At 40.7% G+C, this 19274-nt stretch overlaps 1 protein-coding gene across 1 annotated transcript in view; it reads right to left on the reverse strand.

Moving 5' to 3' along the window:
- Positions 1–19274, reverse strand: part of SEMA6A (semaphorin 6A) — a 115443-nt gene that overhangs the window by 57170 nt on the left and 38999 nt on the right. The window contains exons 2-3 of the mRNA XM_054178247.1: positions 5197–5334; positions 2462–2579 (exon numbers count right to left, since the gene is read on the reverse strand). Coding sequence (XP_054034222.1) covers positions 2462–2579; positions 5197–5296 — 218 coding nt within the window. The 5' untranslated portion in view covers positions 5297–5334. The remainder of the gene's footprint in view (positions 1–2461; positions 2580–5196; positions 5335–19274) is intronic.

The raw sequence follows: 19274 nt of genomic DNA on the forward strand, positions 1-19274 counted from the left end.
TTTTTTTGTGCTTGTGTAAGCAGAAAACAGACCAAGTCTTTATTCTTTTTTTTCTTCTTTTGTAGGTCACAAGACAAGGAGTATATAAGCACTCTCATAATAGCAAACTGATACAAATACATAGCTACACAATATGTAATAATGCATACTCACATACTAGCGCACACACTATCCTCCCAATATTAGCATTCTTTATATAATATATGCACACAGTGGTTTCATATCCCCAAATATTTTGCTGGGTTTGCCTACTGTAATGCCAGTTGCTTGGGCATTACAACAGTCTAATTGTGTCAGTCTCGGTCTGAGAACAAACTATGAATACAGTGGAGCAAAATCTACATAGTGGATTTACCACCTTCTCACTGAAAATGATTTCCTAATTTAAAGGAAAACAAATAAGGAAAGCAAAGGGAACTCAGCCATGAAAAGGAGGAAATCCTGTCACCACCTTTCAAAACCCTTCAGACTACTTCCCTGCCCAGCTCATTATCAACACTAAATGCAGGAAAAATAATAATTCCCAAACTCAGTCAAAGCACAGAGAGGCCTTGCTGTGGGGCTGCCCACTCTTTGTGCCCTACAGCCAATGGTGCTGCAGCTCCCATGAATGAATACATGCTTTTTGCCCAGACTTGATGCAATGGCTCAGCATGAGTAAGAAATCAGAGCTCTGACATGCAGACCCTGCACAAACGGGCATATGCAAGAAGTCTGAAGAAGCCAAGCTTAGCTGGGAGATCTTCAATGCCAGGGTAGAGGAATAAGTAGAAGTGAAGTGTTCTAGCAGCCAGGAACGTGGACTGTGTTAGAACTGGCACTCAGTGATTCTGCTGGTGTAACATAACTGATTACTTGATGTTTAATGGAGATTGACAAGCAGGTCTCCGCCACAAGACACAGAAACATCACAGAGTCACAGAAACATTCAGGTTGGAAAAGACCCTCAGGATCATCAAGTCCAACCTATAACCCTACTCTACAAAGCTCACCCCTAAACCATATCCACAAACCCCACATCCAAACGACCTTTAAACACATCCAGGGTTGGTGACCCAACTGCCTCCCTGGGCAGCCCATTCCAATGCCTGACCACTCTTTATGCGAACATTTTTTTCCTAATGTCCAGTCTAAACCTACCTAGTCACAGCTTGAGGCCATTCCCTCTTGTTCTATCACTAATTACCTGAGAGAAGAGACCAGCACTAGCCTCTCTACGACATCCTTTCAGGTAGCTGTAGAGAGCAAGGAGGTCACTCCTCAGCCTCCTCTTTTCCAAACTAAACAGCCCCAGCTCCTTCAGTTGCTCCTCATAAGATCTATTTGCCAGGCCCTTCAGAATAGGGCCAGAATAGGGCTGCTATACACATCTGACCACCCAGAGGGTGAAGAGTGGCTGTTTGAGAAGAAACCCAGGCATCTCCCAGAGGCTGCCAAAGGCTTTGAGGACATGGTTGGTTGTGAGAGACTGCCTGTTTAGTATCTGTTCCCTCTCACCTCCTGGCCATCTCACCCACCACTTTTCCTATGTGCAGGAACACCCTGGCTCTTTGTGGCACATACAGAAGGATGCATATTTCTCCAATGATAAGAAGGACCAGAAAACAGGCAGGAAACAAGCTGCTACAAGACAATAAGATTGCAGAGAGATCTCAAACAGGATCCAAGTTCAAGAACTCCTGAACTACCAACACTTGCTAAAACAAACCCTTCTTGCATTCAACCCACATCCATCAAGTATTTCCCACTCTCTAAGGATGTTGATCTCCCTTGCTAACAGGCAGGGAGAGGAAGTGCTAATGGCTGAACTGTGCCAGGCTGGCAGCTGCATAAACTGGTGTAGCTCCATTGAAGCTGATGGTGCCATGCTGAGCTATGAAAACCGAGTGGGTGGCGCTATATACAATTTTTCTAGTAAGACATGTGCTTGTATCTGCACAGTATAGTTCTCAAAAAAAAAAAAAAATTAATCTGGACACAAACTTCAATTAACCTTGATGACTACATCAAAAGAACAGCAGCAAAAAATGTTTGCCTTTTACTTTTGTCTTCGTATATTAAACTCATGCCTAAACCAGCAATCTTATAGGTGAATAACTTTTATCCGAAAATGCATTTGTGCACCGGCAGAATCATCCTCTACAATATGTCATTAATGGTGTGTATTAAAAGAACTGCAGGATGAGAATGGACTCTCTCCTCCATGGAAGTGAGTAATTTCTCTGGCAGTTTCCATCTTGCTGAGCAAAGGGAGGCAGAAGTGCGTAGTCCTGAAAGGACTGGCTCAGCACCTCACAACACCAAACTTTAGTTGATTGATTAACGTCTTACTAACAGGCTGCAAATCTTGTTCTCAGTGTGGAAAAAAACCTAACATTTCTGGTAGAGAAAAATCTAAGAACGTCTGTGTTCTTCCTCCGAAAGCAGAAAGGGAGAAGTGGCAAAGAGGGGGTCTACTGACCTAGCAGCGACGTAGAGGGTCCTGTTCATGACCATGACCAGCTGGATGTCCAGCCGGTGTCTCTGCGTGGTGTTCCGCCCTGGTTTGTGACCCACGAACACCGGATACTGTCTTGTATCTGCAGGAAGAGGAAAAAAACCCAAACAAATAAAAACCAGGGTCAAAAGAGAATCACAAAGTAAAGCAGTGCTAACACAGAGCACCATGGGGAACAGCTATGGAGAAACCCTGTGGTTTCTGTTCTGCCCTGGCAGCACAGCCTTGGGTTGGAAGGCAAGAGCACAGAGGGCTGGAGAGTTCTTCAAGGTTACAGTCTTTGCAGCTGCAAAGGAGAAAGTCATCACCTTTGTAGAAGACAAAAATTGTAAGGTTTTTAGACTATAAAGCTGTTCTGGAGCTCTTGGCACAAAGGTACAGGGCACTTTCTCACAGTTTTTCTTTTGCTGCTTGCAGAGTTTAAATGCTTTCTCCTGACTGCCAAACTGTGTCTAGCAGGACAAAGCTGTTTCACAGTGGCCCATCAATCACCACAATAACAGGATTGGTAGTGGTTAAAGCAAAAGACTTGGTTTTTCTTGCTTCAAACTGCCAGATCCTCAAGTTTCCTACAGGACTGGCCTTCCATCCTAGAACAGCTGTGGAGACTTGTGAGAAATGGTGGGAAAGCACCACTTAAACTTTGTAAAATTAAAGTCACTGGATATTATTTTCATTACCAGACTGATACTCCAGTTCTTCTGTCAACAAAACAACAATACTGTGTGGAAGCTCTGTACTGAGCTCACGCTATCAAACAGTTAGCTTTTCCCCAACCTCTACCAGTCAGCAGGAACACCTATTCACTCTATTACCACACCTTTTTTTATTTTTCCTTGGGAGACCTGAGGATATACAGGGTGTGCTATGCTCTCCAGACACCTGTGCATACAGCCTGTAGCAACAATGAACACTTCTGACCAAAGGCCACGTTGCTGTGAAGACTTCATATGTATACACTGTCATTATAGCTAGATGCACAAACTAGGTGGCTAGTTACATCAGAAAAATGACAGCAGAAAACAGGTGGTGGATAAACCTCTTATGAGTTTTGTCATCAATGCAGAGCCAACTAGCAGGCAGCTATACCTGAGCCTTTTCCCCATCAATATATTTTCTGAGAAACCTGGTGCTGTTTAAGGGAGTCTGTTTATTCAGGATTACAACTACTGCTTTAGTGTTTTCAGCTATTATCCTCCAAAAGTAGTTTCCCTGCTAAGTACTGATTCACAACATGGCTTCAACAAAGCACCTGAGAGTGCCATATGTGAGGAAGTCTGGTCACAGATCTGAATAGTAAGAGGAACTTTCACTGCAAACCAGATGCTGAGAACTCTTGCAAAAACAAATTAAGACAGTCCAGGCAGGATTTATGTTCAGAAGCTTAATCCTTCTGACCAAGTCCTACATGCAAAATGCCAAGTTTACTTGTCAGGCTGTTCTCTTTCCTGCACCATGTGCTCTGTAAATAATGGATCTAGCATGTGCTGGGAAGCTGTACATTTGTGTGCATTTTGGCATGTCATATGGCAGAAGAAAAAGTTATTCCCTGTTCCATTTCTCCAAAACAACAAAGACTGGCTATTTCCGCACTAGCAAGGCCAATTAGTGTCACCCTTCTGGAGGATGAAAATGGTGGTTTTAAAGACCCAGTGGTTATACTAGACATATTTCAGTAGGGTTTGCTTCAGAGCAGTTCCTGCCCTGTTTCTGTATTCCTGATGCCTATTAGCATTTGGAGCACATGAAATAACATCTTTCAGCTTGGTGTTACCCAAGCTTACGGGTGCCAAGGCCACTCCAAATCACAACAACCAAGGACAATCAAGAGTTTCACTTTAAAATCAAACTTCTGACCGAAAGGAGGCTTGAACATAAGCATGCTCATTGCTGACTTGACAGTCCTTAGCATACTTTTACAGACCCACACACTAAAGACTTCCTTTTAAATATGTGAACCTTTGGGAGTTCAGAAGACTTTTCTTTGCAGTAATTGTAACTGTGCTGAGGTAAATGTGAAAGGATCAGTTATGCTAATCCTGACTTGCATAGAGAAATGCACAAAAAAGCTCTTCTCCTGTTTAGGCAGCAAATCTCAATGCCGATTCACAGCTGTCTGTGTTACCCTAGATTTTGAAGTGTTTGACAATTACTGCTGGTTAGAGAGAAGAGATATTCCATTACAAAAGACTCTTTGTATTGATTTGGGGTTTAGCTGCATTTCCAGCTCAGTAAAAATTGTCTAATATTAAAGTGGAATTCATCAGAGCTAAAAGAAGTAAGTTTGTATTAGATCAATAAATAATGTTTTCAGAGCTGTTACTTCAAGGTGCTATGCTTAGTACTGAGGGCTTCACTGGTTATACCGAACTACATTTTCACAAGTCAGGTGAAGGACGCTTTCATTATGGGTCAGCACAAGAAGACTTCCTTCCTTTGCTGCTGGATAGAACTACTTGAATTGTCAGTTTGAGAAGGAGAAAGGCTTTGGACAGGGCTTTGGATGAACAAGCAGTTTACCCCCCAGTAGTTATAACATGAAAAAATTCATATTCCTATGTTACTAATTGACAACATAAATTGGCTGACCTGGGAGACATCAAGAAAAAAAACTTTATTCACTGAAACAGTAACAAAACATTGTTGAACTCCTCTGATCAGTATTAAGCAAATGAAGACCTCTGGCCTCTTATACTTACAGTTGCCATGCGAAATACTGATTGGCTCAGAATCTTCTGGGAAACCAGCCCCAGCAAAGTGTAGCAGTGTGAAATATAGCAGCAAGGCTTCTGACCTCATAGTAGTTCAGCTGGGAGGCTTCACTTCTTCACTTCACCCTGTGGAAGGCAAATAAGGGCTTAAGTGTCTTCTGTTGATTCAGTTTTAACCACTATATACATAAAGTTAAAAAGAGTCAATGTAAAGTAGAGGGAGCCTTCTTTCTCCTCAAGCCTCTTGCCTGAGGAGGTATGTCATGTTTCTAAGCAGAAACTGCCCTACCATGCCCCAGCAGTGCCACATCTTGCTTGAGGATAGACGTAAGTGTCTATGTGTGGTGAAGAATTTTCCCTCTCAGCTGCTTATATGCAATAAAGAAGCATCATGTCCTGCACTGACTGACAGTTAACAAGAATTTTCCAGGAAATATTTAGTTTTCCCCTTCTTTGGTGTACATAATTAGATGATGGCATGATGACACACACCATAAACAAAAAAACCCCACACTACGTTACTCTGGTTAAGAGATTAAGGTTTATAAGACGGGACTGATTCATACCCTGCAGAGTTGTGATCAAGTGAAGAAACACTGAGAGAGCTTGATGGAGCATGCAGAACATGTCATTGGGCTTTACCATAAAAATATGTACCCATAAATTTAGGTGCCATAAAACCAATACTCCAACTTGTGATAAAATAAGGGAGAACAGAACTGTCTAAACCCAGCGTTTTTCTCCTGTGTTCCACTGATGCATTCACTCATTCACATTTCATGTACAAAAATATCCCTAAATCTCGAAGATAAAAGGAACCACAGGGGCCTTTGGATACAATGAAAGAAAACAGCACATAATACAGTAAATAGCTCATAATTCCCAGGCAAATTTCACAGAGACGTTGATCTGCAGGGGAAATGCGTGTAAAAGTGGGGGTTTCTTTTCATCCCTTCCAGAGTTTCAAACCTTTGATGATGCCTGCCAAAGATTCCTTTTGAACAAAGCTATTTTACAGCAGTCTGTCAGTCATTCAAGATTTACAGGCAGAAAGTCAAACTTCATAACCTACATAGTCTTTGAAACTTAATTTGGCAAACAAAGTGCTAACTTGCCCTTCTGCAACACCATTTAATATTAAATACCTATGCTTCCATTCTCAATGCCAAAAAAAGCATTAACAAATCTTAAGTACTGCATTTTCATTTTTTAATTTCACAGACACATCTGATTCCTCATCTTTCACCCAACTGAGAAATGCCACAATAATTAATTTGCCTTATCAGATACTTGCTTTCAAATAAAAATTTCAGCTTCTATAACTGAATTGGAACAGGGAATCTGTTGCAGGGCCACAGAGTCCATAAGGGCTAATGATTTATTATACTTTGTGTTTGGCTATTGTTATTCAAACACATAAATTGGAAACTTGGCTGATTCTCTGTTTCTCTTAATAAAATGAGAGACCAAATTAGGCTGAGACTAGAAAAAAAAATAATGTAAGGCAATGACTGACACTTGTACTGAACAAAGTGTCAGACGGATGGTAAAGGATAAAAATAGCAAGAATAAATGCAACACAATGCAGACACTGTCTATCATACTTCATGTGAGAATACATACTAGGAGATAGCACATACAAACCCCAAGAGAAGCATTTCTATCTATCACTGGTTAGGCTGATAGCTGTGTATGATTACTGATACATCTTTGTCTGCCTTCAAACACTTTCCGTACCTGTTTCCTCCATTTGTCTCTTTAATCACCTCTTATACATTCTCTCTATTCTCTGGGGCAGATACCGTTTCTTTCCATTTGTTTCCATGCTCAATGAAACATCATCTGGAGTCCTTAGGAATGCCCAAAGTAGAAATAACCAGCAGAAATAAATATAATAGTTGGAAACTCAGCTTCCCTCAAAGGGTTTGAATTAAAAATGAGATACACACATTAAAGGGGTAATACCGTTCTCTCTGAATATATCTTTAAATGTAACTTTACCACTTTAAAAAATTTGCCCCATAGCTACACTGCAAAGTGACAAACCAAAATGCCTTATCTTAATACATAAACAGATTTAAATTCTTTCTTTCTTCAAATAGTTACCACCTAATGCAGAAGTCTTAAGTGCACATGAACAGCAGTGCCTTAACAGGAAGAACTTATCAAGCAATCCAATTCTTCTACTTAAAGCTTATTCATCCACAGTATCAGTCTGCAGGCTGACAATTCAAACCACTTGGCTCACAGTGAGGCTCTGGAGCATACGAATAGCTGCATTCTGTTACTCCCTATCAGCACATCATCCTCTATCTAACAATGTGTGTACGCTATAAGGAAAGCATTATGGTACTGCAGACATACTGCTGCCACTCCACTTCAGAGCTTGAAAAACTTTTCCCTTGGGTGATTCCACACTGTCATTCCATGCTTCTCATTCTGACACGTGTAACACACTGCATGTATATGTATGGGAAAGAGCTTCCAGAAAAATTAACAATGTCCAGCATGCTTACTTAGTAATTTTACTGGCATGTTATTGGGTCAGATAATTTTTCTTTTACCTGAAAAGAATTAACTGACTAATGAACTGATATATTGCCTTCTGATAATGACTAATCAGTAAGTTATTAAGTATTTACAAATCTCCATCATTCTTAAGGGTAGCTTCTGGGGAAGAAAAGAGGGGAAAAAACCCTAATGCTCTACTGCTCTAGTGTGAACATAGTTGTTTAAATTCATACAGAGTTGTAACTAAAACTGCCACAAGAGTAAATGCAAAATGTCTGCTTCGACCTGTCAATGAGTCCAGTCAACTACAGATATATCAATCCCTGTGATGATAAAGTAACATCAAGTAGGACACCAGTTGCAGACAATTTGCATCCAAGCCCAATTCTTTACCAAGAGGTGATTTTTCAAACACAACATTACTTTTGCTGCTATCACAATGGCTGAAAGAGCCATATTACTTCAGTGGAATTTCAGAAGTGCTGATTCAAGAAGGTCACATTTATTTTTAGTATACATTTCCTTTTCAGCAAATACTCAGCTCTGGTTGGCCTCCTGGGAGTGATGCAAGTGTTGCAACTATGCTGAAACTACCTTCTAATCAAAAGTGCCTGTGAAAACAGCGTCTGACGAAGCATGAGTAGGTAGACAGTGATGCAGAGTAAGTACAGGTACTGTTGCCAAATAAATGTTTTACAAACATCTATGAAGAGATCTTCAGTCAGTGTAGACCACTGCAGTTCAACCTGGCCTGCATTAAGCAATACTTGTAGAGAGAGAACTGACTCTAAGAAATCCAGTTCTCTGCTCCTGTTGAAGGAAGCCAGTGGTGACAAGAAGAGTGAGTTTTGGTGGTGTTCTTTTATTAGCAGACATGCTAGTAAAATACAGCCCTGCAAATGTTTAAGAGCATGTTTTATAACCTATGTCTAATGTGATGACTTGTAGCTATTGACTTGGTAGAATAGATCAGATTTCTTCTGAGCTTCAAAAAAACCCCCTCCAATTAGGCATGCTCCTTGCATGCTTAAGACCAGTAAAAACACATTATGCAAGATACTTTGGTGCTTTAATTTTCTTTCTAAAGATGATGATTTCAAATACATATGTGAGATGACTTATTTTGGTTACTACTGTGTTCAATTCTGTTGGGTTTTTTTGGGTCATACTATGATTAAATATAAATAAATCACATAATCTCTTAACACACAGAAATCAAAGTTTTGCCTTTCTAAATGGAATAGCTCTTCTGGTTGTACACTGCAGCCTTTAGCTAGGACATCTGGCTACCAGTGCAATATAGTTTCTATTGCTATTATAGTTACTCACTCAAAGCCTAGACATACACATACACATATACCCACCACAGAGATGTTTGACATAGGAGCATTTAATTTTGGAAAAAAACATGCTGCTGGCATGAAGGAGTTTCTGAAGCTAAGAAACTAATCATCATTCCAAATCAAGGAGAAAAGTCTGATTTTTCTGTGCCAAGTGCCCTCCACTATGGGTATCCATGTCTATTTCAGCCAACAAGAAGCCACCAAGATGAGCCCTGCTTTTAGCCTTCTGGTATTTTTAGCATTTAGTGAACAACACTCTGGGTGGAAATGCATCTAGAGTAGCTGCTTGGCTAAGGAAATGATTACATGGTTGCTGCCAAAATACCCTAGTAATCAGCTTTTAAATTTCAGAAAGGTTATACAATCACAAGAAAACTCCTAAATGGAAGAGATAACTTTCTGGTATATTTCATGAAATGTAAGGCCAGATTTGGTCTTGAGAACAAATTCAACAGCAGCAGCAATGAGTGCATAGACACATCTATAAGTAACTATTGAAAGGAACACTCTTCCATGTTAAAAAATCTCCTGCCTTGTTGCTTTGGCCTCACTTTATTCTCAGCTAACCCCAGCGTAACTCCAAGTAAAACCCAAATACGTAACCATGTCAGAATTTTCCCATGGCACAGTAAGCCTGCTCAGTAACACACAGATCTTGTAATATTCATTTACTACAAACCTCCTTTATACCATGATGGCTTGTGTTCATGCACAACAGCTGCATTTTGATCCACAAATTATTAAGGTTAATGTTAGAATTACCAGACAATGTTATGCATGAAGCAAGACCAGAAAACCTAATAGCCATAAAAAACCATGGCTATCTTAAACAATTTATTTTGTTTCTACAGACACGTAGACATAACTCATTCTTTAAAAAAAAAAAAAAAAGGGGGGTGGGGGGGTGGGAGGGGAATGTCAGGGGGGAAAGGTGGCAGTAAGCCCAGTAAAGAAGGAACAGCATTTAACCAAGCAGTGAGGAAACTAAAAAAACTGTAGCTGTATGAATTTGCATTCCAACATAAGGAAAAATACATGACTGGAGAAGGACCAGACACTGAACTGACCCTGGAAATAATGGACAAATAGCTCCTCTCCTCACATTCAGCATTTCTTACCCCATGAGAAACAAAGGGACCATTTAAAAAAAAAGCCAACCAACCACCCACCACCAAAACAAAACCAGAAAACTCAAAAAAGCCCCACTAAACAGAAAAATTATTTGAGTTGTGTAATAAAGGTAACAAAAAGATTTGAGAACTACCGCAGTAAGAGCTTTGAAGGTATGCAAGTGAATCAGAAACCCAAGTTCTACACCAGTGTCTCACTGAAAACAACTTAGAGAGTAAGATCTATCTATCCACACAGGAAAAAAACACATTTTTGCCTACACAGGACATGCTTTGCCATGCTGAAGCACAGAAATCGGTCAGTGGACCTGACTGCTGTTCCTGCTATGGCACAAATTTGCCATGCAGCACTGACAACCATCCTTCATCTCTTTGGCTAAGCTTTTGTAAATCTCTGAGTAGAAGATGCTATTTACCCCTTTAAATTCACAGGTCCTAAAAAGTGAAAGACAAGAGTTCTGTACAAGTTAGAGAAAGAAATAGGGATTAATGCAACAACGAAAAGAGATGAATACAACCTGCAGGCTGCAGCTTCCAGGAAACAAGGAAAGTTAGGTCAGCACAGCAGAGCTGTTCAGTAAAGCATCCTTTGTCTACGGCTGTTTGGGTGGTGGGCTAGCTGCTGCTCAACCACCTTGTGTGGCTGCACCTGGCAGCAGAAGGGATCATGTAAAATGCTTGGACTGAGTGGTGCCAAGGGGATCAGACAGATGTGAGTGAACAGAAGCTCAGCAGGTGCTTGGAGAGCTCAAGAGAGACGAGACACAAGTGGTCATCAGTAAGACACAGCATTGAGTGCCAGACATTACAACTGAATTGGCATGTAGCAGGACAGTGCCTGGGATGGCCAGCTTTTTTTGCTTGTATTGTCCTTTCTCTAACGATTGTTGCTCAGTCACCTGAATGGTGGTGCAGGTGGCCACAAAGACGTAATGCCAGCTCTATGCTCATCATCACTACCAACTTCCAACATCTTTTTGTGACTGATGGTGTCACCATCATTCATCTTTCCTCTCCTGTCCTGTTCCTGTTGTCTCTACAGCTGGCCATTTATTTCCTGTGGCCAAAAAAACACTGTAGCACTCCAGGTAGCTGGCTCTTGTGCCGAAAAGGCTGGTGCATGAATGTACTAGGATAATCACCTGTACTTTTTAAAATTATGTGGTAACAATGAATCCTAAAAGCTGGGGAGGGGAGGGAGGCAGTATGCAAGGGAAACACCCACCCTGTCCAGTATTCCTAGTTGACCCTCAATTATGTTTGTGAAGCACACCCTCATCTTTTGTGCTTATCAAAAAGTTCTCTCTGACCATAAGAGAAATGTATGGATGCCCTCTGCAATACATGCTTTACTACCATTTTAATTGGATTCAGCACTGCTTACTCATTGCCCAGCTGCTGTGGGCTGCATGCCAGACGTGACGATTAGGCCCAAGGGAAAGACACCAATGAGAAGCATTTTGCCTCATATAGTAAGCAACAGCATCTACCTTCATTAAAAAAAAAAAAAAAAAAAAAGAAAAGAAGAAAATAATACAAACTTCATTACCAGTTTGATGAAACACAGATACACGGACCACGCTGATCTTTCCACTAAGACTTGCAAAAATGTGCGTGTAAAATACAATTTCAGCCAAAACAAAAAGCACTTTTCACACAAGTTTCAGGGGTACTTGCCTATGCTGTCCAAGCTTGTGCAAGGACGTGTCCTTACCAGCTTTATTCTCCCCTCATTTGTGAAAAGGCCATACATCATGCACAATAATGCCCACTAGGACACGTAACATCACTGCCTCCTGCTTCAGTAAGCGATAAGCTGAAAAGATCTGGACAAGCCCCAGGCAGCAGTGATGAGCCTCGGCCTGCCAAACGGTAGTAGCAGGTGTCAAGTCAGTAGGCAAAACTCAGCATGCATAATGCTGGCAACCTGTCCTGTCAAGATCAACATTACTGCTCAATCCAGCGTGGAGCAGTAAGGAAATATAGGAACAAATGGAGGCCTAACAGGCCTCCTAAATAGAAGAAACCTTCTGCTGACCTGAGTGAAACATCCCTGATGACTGCCGTGTTAATAGGATGTTGCTGTTCAGAGAGGGAACAGTCAGATGGAAGATGAACATCTCCCAGATGGAATTAGAAGCATCTCAGGCCTATCGATTTTGGTTGTAACCTTTACTGTAAACAGTCCACGGGGGCCTCATCAGCCACCTGTTCAGTGATATTTGCATTGAAATATAGAGCCAACGCAAATGAGAAAATGGCCACAGTTCCTTGCTAAAGCATCTGCTCTGTTCCATCCCTCTGTCTACGTATCACCAGCAAGCAGCAAAGACACAGGTTTTAGGGTAAGGGTCAGTTCAGAGGCACTAGCTCTCTTGCATGGCACCAGAAACAATGAACGCTCCATTTGTCATGATGCTGATGGTGGTGGTAATGGTATTATATCATGAAATATTTCACTCTCTAATAATTGCTCAGTTTTATACTGAAATCAGGTTTGCCAAAACCAGGAGGAAAGCCATCTGTGCCTGGAGGATGACTGCCAGAAACATTTGCAATTTTATTTTGGGGTTATAAACTTGCAGAATGGAACAAAGGTAATGCCTAAATAAGCCCTTTCACTCACCACCCTGAACTACACAGAGCAACAGACTCTAACTCTGAAACAGCTTGGTTGGTCATTACAAAGATGTCTTTATTATTTTTAAAAGCCTCACTCATTTAAGAGATAAAAATAGCTCTATTGATTATTTCTGGGACTTCAGCAAACCTCTGTCAAGATTTTCAATTGATTTAAGACCTAAATGTAGCAATCACTACCTTTTGACAGGAGAGAGTGCCACCTCTAATATATACTTTGCTGTTTCATCCCAGCATGCTTAATAGAAAACAGATACACTACCAGCAGCACCATTATTCTCACCAACCCTTACTTTGCCTGGGAAATATCAGTGCCAGTCAACTGACCTTCCATTCTCGTCTGATGAATGGAATAAAAATTATATAGCTGCAGGTTGACACAAAGCCGTAATGTGGAAGAAATGTGGCCTCCCTTTGTTTTCCTCTCATTTTAGATAGAAAAATGTGAAACTTGAAACCTGATGTGTTTACAGAACAATACTGATAATTGTCACTGATTAAAAGCTTGACACAGCCCTGCAGATATTGTCTCAGTTGCCACATGCCTGATGTAAACATAACTTCAGGATTGTGCAGTAATCCTAAAACAATCCCTACAGCTCAGCCAGCTCTTAGGGTCAGATTTTCTCAGATACTTGCATTTGCTTCCTTTCACTGCTGCTACATACTTAAATGGATGGCAAGCCCTTCTTCATCCCCTAATCATGAGGAAAAACTTAATTTCCAGTCCTCTTATGTCAGCATAAGAGATCAGATCAATATACAAAGGCATAGGTTAACTTTGAAGAAACAGTTAAGATCCCAAAGAACACATCACTGTATTTAAACCTCAATGTAATCACAAACCATTCTCCTCCACTTTTTGCTAATGCAAGAAATGTTCATGCATTTAATGCGTGAACACCAACTACATTCCTTAGGAAAGTTGTTTCATTTATTTGAAATGAAAGTGTTCATTTTTTCAAGGTGATAAAATAGAAGAGAAATGCAAACCCTCACATTTAAGTCAACTGTTAAGTAATCAAAGCACATTGCTTAGCTTTTGTGTAATTTGGACAGTTCTGGCCCTGATTCTTTTAAACAGAAATGGACTCACTTACCTGACCCCTTGAGTGAAACAACAAGCTTTGTCAAAGTATTTTTGACAAAGGCCTCAATCAACATTGGCATACAGTGGCTTGATGCAACATCAAACCCCTACCCTCAAACTGTGAATGAAATTTACTGTAACCCTGAAAATAGAATAGAATAGAATAGAATAGAATAGAATAGAATAGAATAGACCAGGTTGGAAGAGACCTTCAAGACCATTGTGCCCAACCTATCAACCAATCCAACCCACCTAATCAACTAAACCATGGCACCAAGCACCCCATCAAGTCTCCTCCTGAACACCTCCAATGATGGTGACTCCACCACCTCCCCAGGTAGCCCATTCCAATGGGCAATCACTCTCTCTGTATAGAACTTCTTCCTAACATCCAGCCTAAACCTCCCCTGGTGCAGCCTGAGACTGTGTCCTCTTGTTCTGGTGCTGGCTGCCTGGGAGAAGAGACCAACATCCGCCTGTCTACAACCTCCCTTCAGGTAGTTGTAGAGAGCAATAAGGTCACCCCTGAGTCTCCTTTTCTCCAGGCTAAGCAACCCCAGCTCCCTCAGTCTGCCCTCATAGGGCTTGCATTCCAAACCCCTCACCAACTTCGTTGCCCTTCTCTGGACACATTCCAGCAAGTCATCATCCTTCCTAAACTGAGGGGCCCAGAACTGGACACAGTACTCAAGGTGTGGCCTAACCAGTGCAGTGTACAGGGGGAAAATCACCTCCCTGCTCCTTTTGGCCACACGTTACCATTTATTGCATTAATTACTCCAGCTGTGGACACCACTCTACCTGAAAGTCCTTTACCACCTTTGTAGAGCCCACCTCTTGTTCTATGTTGTAATAGTCTAGTCATGGCAGCAGGACAACTTGAGCCAAACCTCAGCATCATAGAATGCTCTGGGTTGGAAGGGACTTCCAAAGGTCATCTAGCCCAACCCTCTCTGCAGCAAGCACAAGCATCCTCAACCAGATCAGGTTGCCCAGAGCCCTGTCAAGCCTCACCTTCAGTATCTCCAGGGACGGGGCCTCAACTTCCTCCCTGTTCCAGTACCCTCACAGTAAAGAACTTGTTCCTAACATCCAATATAAACTGACTCTTCCATAGTTTGAAGACATTGCTCCTCACCCTATCACTTATACCCTAAGGAGGGTTGCTCAGCATAAGGATGTGCAGATACATTGTAGTCAAGCTGACTTCTACAGATGGAAAAAGGGTAAGGCTCTTCCCTCTGAAAATTAGGCAAAGTCATGAGGGAGAGGTAAGTTTGTCTCTGACAGATAAAAAAGGCAAGTAAGCAATGAGCACTCAATATGTATTAATAATTTTAGCCCCTAACATGTTTATGAAATCTGTTTTCTCAGGTTGCTCTACACCTTGCAGAAGAGCATGAAATAGATTACCTCAAAAATGCAAGATGTTCACAAAACAAATGCAATCCCAGAGGGAAATTTTAAAAATGCTTGTGGACAAACACAGGCAGGTAGGTGACAAAATCTGAAGACTTCAAGTGCTAAGAAAACATTCTGATGAAGTGAGAACATTGTCTCTTAGCACTACCTCTTGACATCTCTTTCTCAGATACCTAGTTCTTCACACGTCTATATGCTCATAGACATTCAGCTTAATTTAAAAGGCTCAGAAATCATAGGAAAGAGTTTTTATTAAAACTTGAGACAAATTTCATTGATCTCTACCTTTCATCATTACTCCTTGTGGCTTGATGTTGGTTTTGGTATTTTTTTGCTGATATTTTTGGAAACCTTAAGGGAGTTGAATAAATCAGACAGAAAATCTATGCAGTTTTTTCTCTGATATGAGCATGATGTTTGCAATAATCCAGTTCCTGCAGTTTGGTAGCAGTTGCAAGCTGCAAGTGACAGAAACCAAGCTTTGCTCTACCTAGATTCATGCCAAACAAATTCCCAAATTTTATACCATAAGTGATTCAAATGGTTTTGTGGGCAAGTTAATACAAGGGAGTATCCTATCCTCAAGAATGCCTTTTGAGCAAAAGGACCACCTCAGTATGCCAACATGACACCTTCGGTGCCATGGTTTAGTTGATTAGATAGTGTTGGATGATAGGTTGGACTCAATGATCTCAAAGGTCTTTTCCAACCTGGTTAATTCTATTCTATTCTATTCTATTCTATTCTATTCTAGTCTAGTCTAGTCTAGTCTAATCTAGTCTAGTCTAGTCCAGTCTATTCTAGTCCATCCTTTTTCACTCTTCATTCCACCAGTTTAGGGTTATTAAGAAAACAGAAGGTGAAGCAATAAGCCAACAGATACATATGAAAAATCCTACTTCCAAGTTACTGCTGAGACAAATGATATTGTCTGTTAACCTGGATATAAGGTTAATTACTGTAATTCCATTTATTTTAAGGGAAATGGCTATATGCAGATATCATCAATTAACCTCTGAATATAAAAATCACAATTCCTGTAATTAATAGAACAGCACAAAATCTCTTTAATTACTGGAGGTCTGTTATTGAAAGGAAACACGAACTAGCTGATGAGATTTCAAGGGTGAATTTAAAATTGAGGTGGTGTGGGTCAAAAAAAAAGTTAAAAAGATTACATTTGGACAGAGATGAGCCCCTGCACCACATAAATACACTACTGTCTTCTGACATACATGCACCCACAGGCTGAGGAACACAAGCATCCTTACATATTTGTTCACACCTGCTTCTTAGCACAGCATGAGGGAATTAAGGCAGCACAGAAAAGGAAGTCAAAGCAGCATTGATAAATGCCTGTAGTACAAGTTACAAAAGCAATAGCTGTTATTATGTACTTTACTTCTTTGTAAAAGCTGTGGAGAAACAGGTTCAGTGTAGCAAGAGAGAACAAGGCCACCGAGTATGACTGCCTGAATGGGGCATGATGGATGAGTTTCCTTGCTAATAGGAAAAGCCTCTAATCCATTCTCCTGCTCATTGGTAGAGTAAGGCAAAGCCATTCTCTTCTGCAGGAAATATCCTCTGCCTTTTCAACCACGTGCAGGGTTTTTGCAAAGGACAATCCAGACTGTCATCCAGATGAGAGAGCAGCCTGTCTCCAGGTCCTGTGCTAGGGCAGGCTCAGCTATGCAGCCCCAAGCCCAGCAGTAAGACAAAGACGTTTCTATATTGCTCGTGCTTCCTACAGCTATTTTGAGAATGATTTGCTGCATTCAGGTTCAGACTGCAAATAATGAGATACATGGAAAGAGAAGTCATTTTCATGGCACCAGCACACAGCTACTGACTGATGCTGGAAACATCATTACTAATATTCCAGCTAATTTCACAGAGTTGGAAAAAAACATGCTGTGTGCAACAGAGAGAATGCAGGATCATACTGGTGATGAAGTTACATATACTAGCACCAGGACAGGAAGGCCCTCACTCTGGGGTTCACTGAAGAAAGTTTGGCACTTTCCAAAATACTAAGGCTTTCTCAGACAATCAAAGGTCTACTCCCAAACCTCCTCCTCTTCTCCTTCACTCCCAGAAGTGAAGGAGAAACTTCACTCCTTAAAGGTGGGGGATGCTTGAAAAGCAATGGTTTCTTAGCTGAGTGGATCTACGTGAATTCAGCAAGATTGCTTGATGAGTAGGCACACAGAGATACAGTATTTTAACAGGTCATGCCAGGTGTTTTTGAACCCAAACAAATCCTTCCTAGTCTGCCTAATAGAACACAAATTCTTGTGCAGGAACAGGGAATAAGACATCATAGATCGCAAACTTCTGCTGTTATTTCTTACTCTGCACTTCTGCTGCTTATGTGATTTACATCAAATGCTGCAGAGAGTTTCCCCTAACTTTTGTTTGGCCTCAATAATACGGACAATCAGCTGATCAGCTGCCAGGAGCTGATCTACAGCCAATATTCAAATTCCTACCAGTACAAGAAAAAGAAAAAAAGAACAAAAGACATTAGAACACAAAATCAAATTATTTTTTCATGAGACTGAGGGCTGTATGCCAGACTGTGCTGAGCTCACTATAAAAGTTTGAAGAGAGCTACGCTGGCATCAGGATGTGACGTTCCAGTCCAAACTGGAAACCTCATGTGAAGCCTTGCCTACATGTCTCACAGATTATGCTTCCTTGCACCACAAAACAGTGACACTCCAGCTTGCAGCATAGTCACACAGCAGTTGCAACTAAAGGGCATAGGCTTGGTTTTATTTATGCCAGAGAAATGCTGACAATGGCCTCCATTAAACTGTGGAGTTTTTTGTTTTCAAGTGGATTTCAGAAAGACCTGTAGCTGCTCTACAACTCATACTATCTACATCAGCTCACAGGTGACATTGCTTTACCTATTGATATGTCTTCTGATTGGAGAGGACTGTATATATTTAATATTTTCACCCTCATAAAAGTACAAATCTTTAGATATTCAGTTAAATTCTGCTAACTTTATAACTTTTGGGTGAAGTTTCCCATCTAAAGTGAGGAAATGTAAATATCACATTCAAATTTCATGTGAAATTTGAGGTTATACTTAATCTTTTAAAAGTAGAAATTATTTTGGTTTGAATTCTTGTTTTCTTAAAGTAAACAAATTAGGTTCTTAGTCATATTCCACACTGTATTTCTTCTTGACTGTGACCAACTCAAAACAGAATCTCATGGGTATTATCCTTCTGTGGTAAACATCACTACACTAGCTTTAGGTAAGAGACTATTCTTTGCACACTCTTGTTCCTACATTCAAACTGTGCTTGAGAAGAAGTCAATTTTGCAGCTTCTATGACTATACACATTGCTGATTTCTGCTCTCCTGAACACCAGGACCAATATCACCTGCAAAATGGTCTGTGATGGCTTTTTGGAAGATTTCTTTCAATGGCTTGCAGCACAGACATCCAAAGGACATTCTTCTCTGCTTATAGAAAAATGTAGCTTTGAAAGAAGGCACTTAACTACAAAATCTTCTCCAGAAGCTGTGAGGGACCCTGTTGCCTGACATCTGCTTTTCCTGAGGGTTCTCAGCAATAGCTTTTCCTAGACACCAGCCATAGAGGTACTTCAGCAGGACAAACAGCCCAGAGCTTTTCCACATCTCACAAAACTTCCAGAAAGGAAAAAAAGACCTTCATTCAGTTCACCTACCAGTAAGCTATGCTTATTGCAATGGAGTTAGAAACATGTCGAGCTACATATTGAAGAACAACTTTATTAAAAAATAAATAATAATTGAGAATGTTCTCACATATTTACAAAAACAAGGGGAAAAAATATGCAAATTCATTGGTATTTTACAATTGTCTCATTGTATTGTGGTGCTTTTCACAACTCAACTCCTTAATTTGGAACCAGAAATATTTATTTTTT

This window comes from Dryobates pubescens, chromosome Z, assembly GCF_014839835.1.
Source record: "Dryobates pubescens isolate bDryPub1 chromosome Z, bDryPub1.pri, whole genome shotgun sequence".
Classification (NCBI taxonomy): Eukaryota; Metazoa; Chordata; class Aves; order Piciformes; family Picidae; genus Dryobates; species Dryobates pubescens.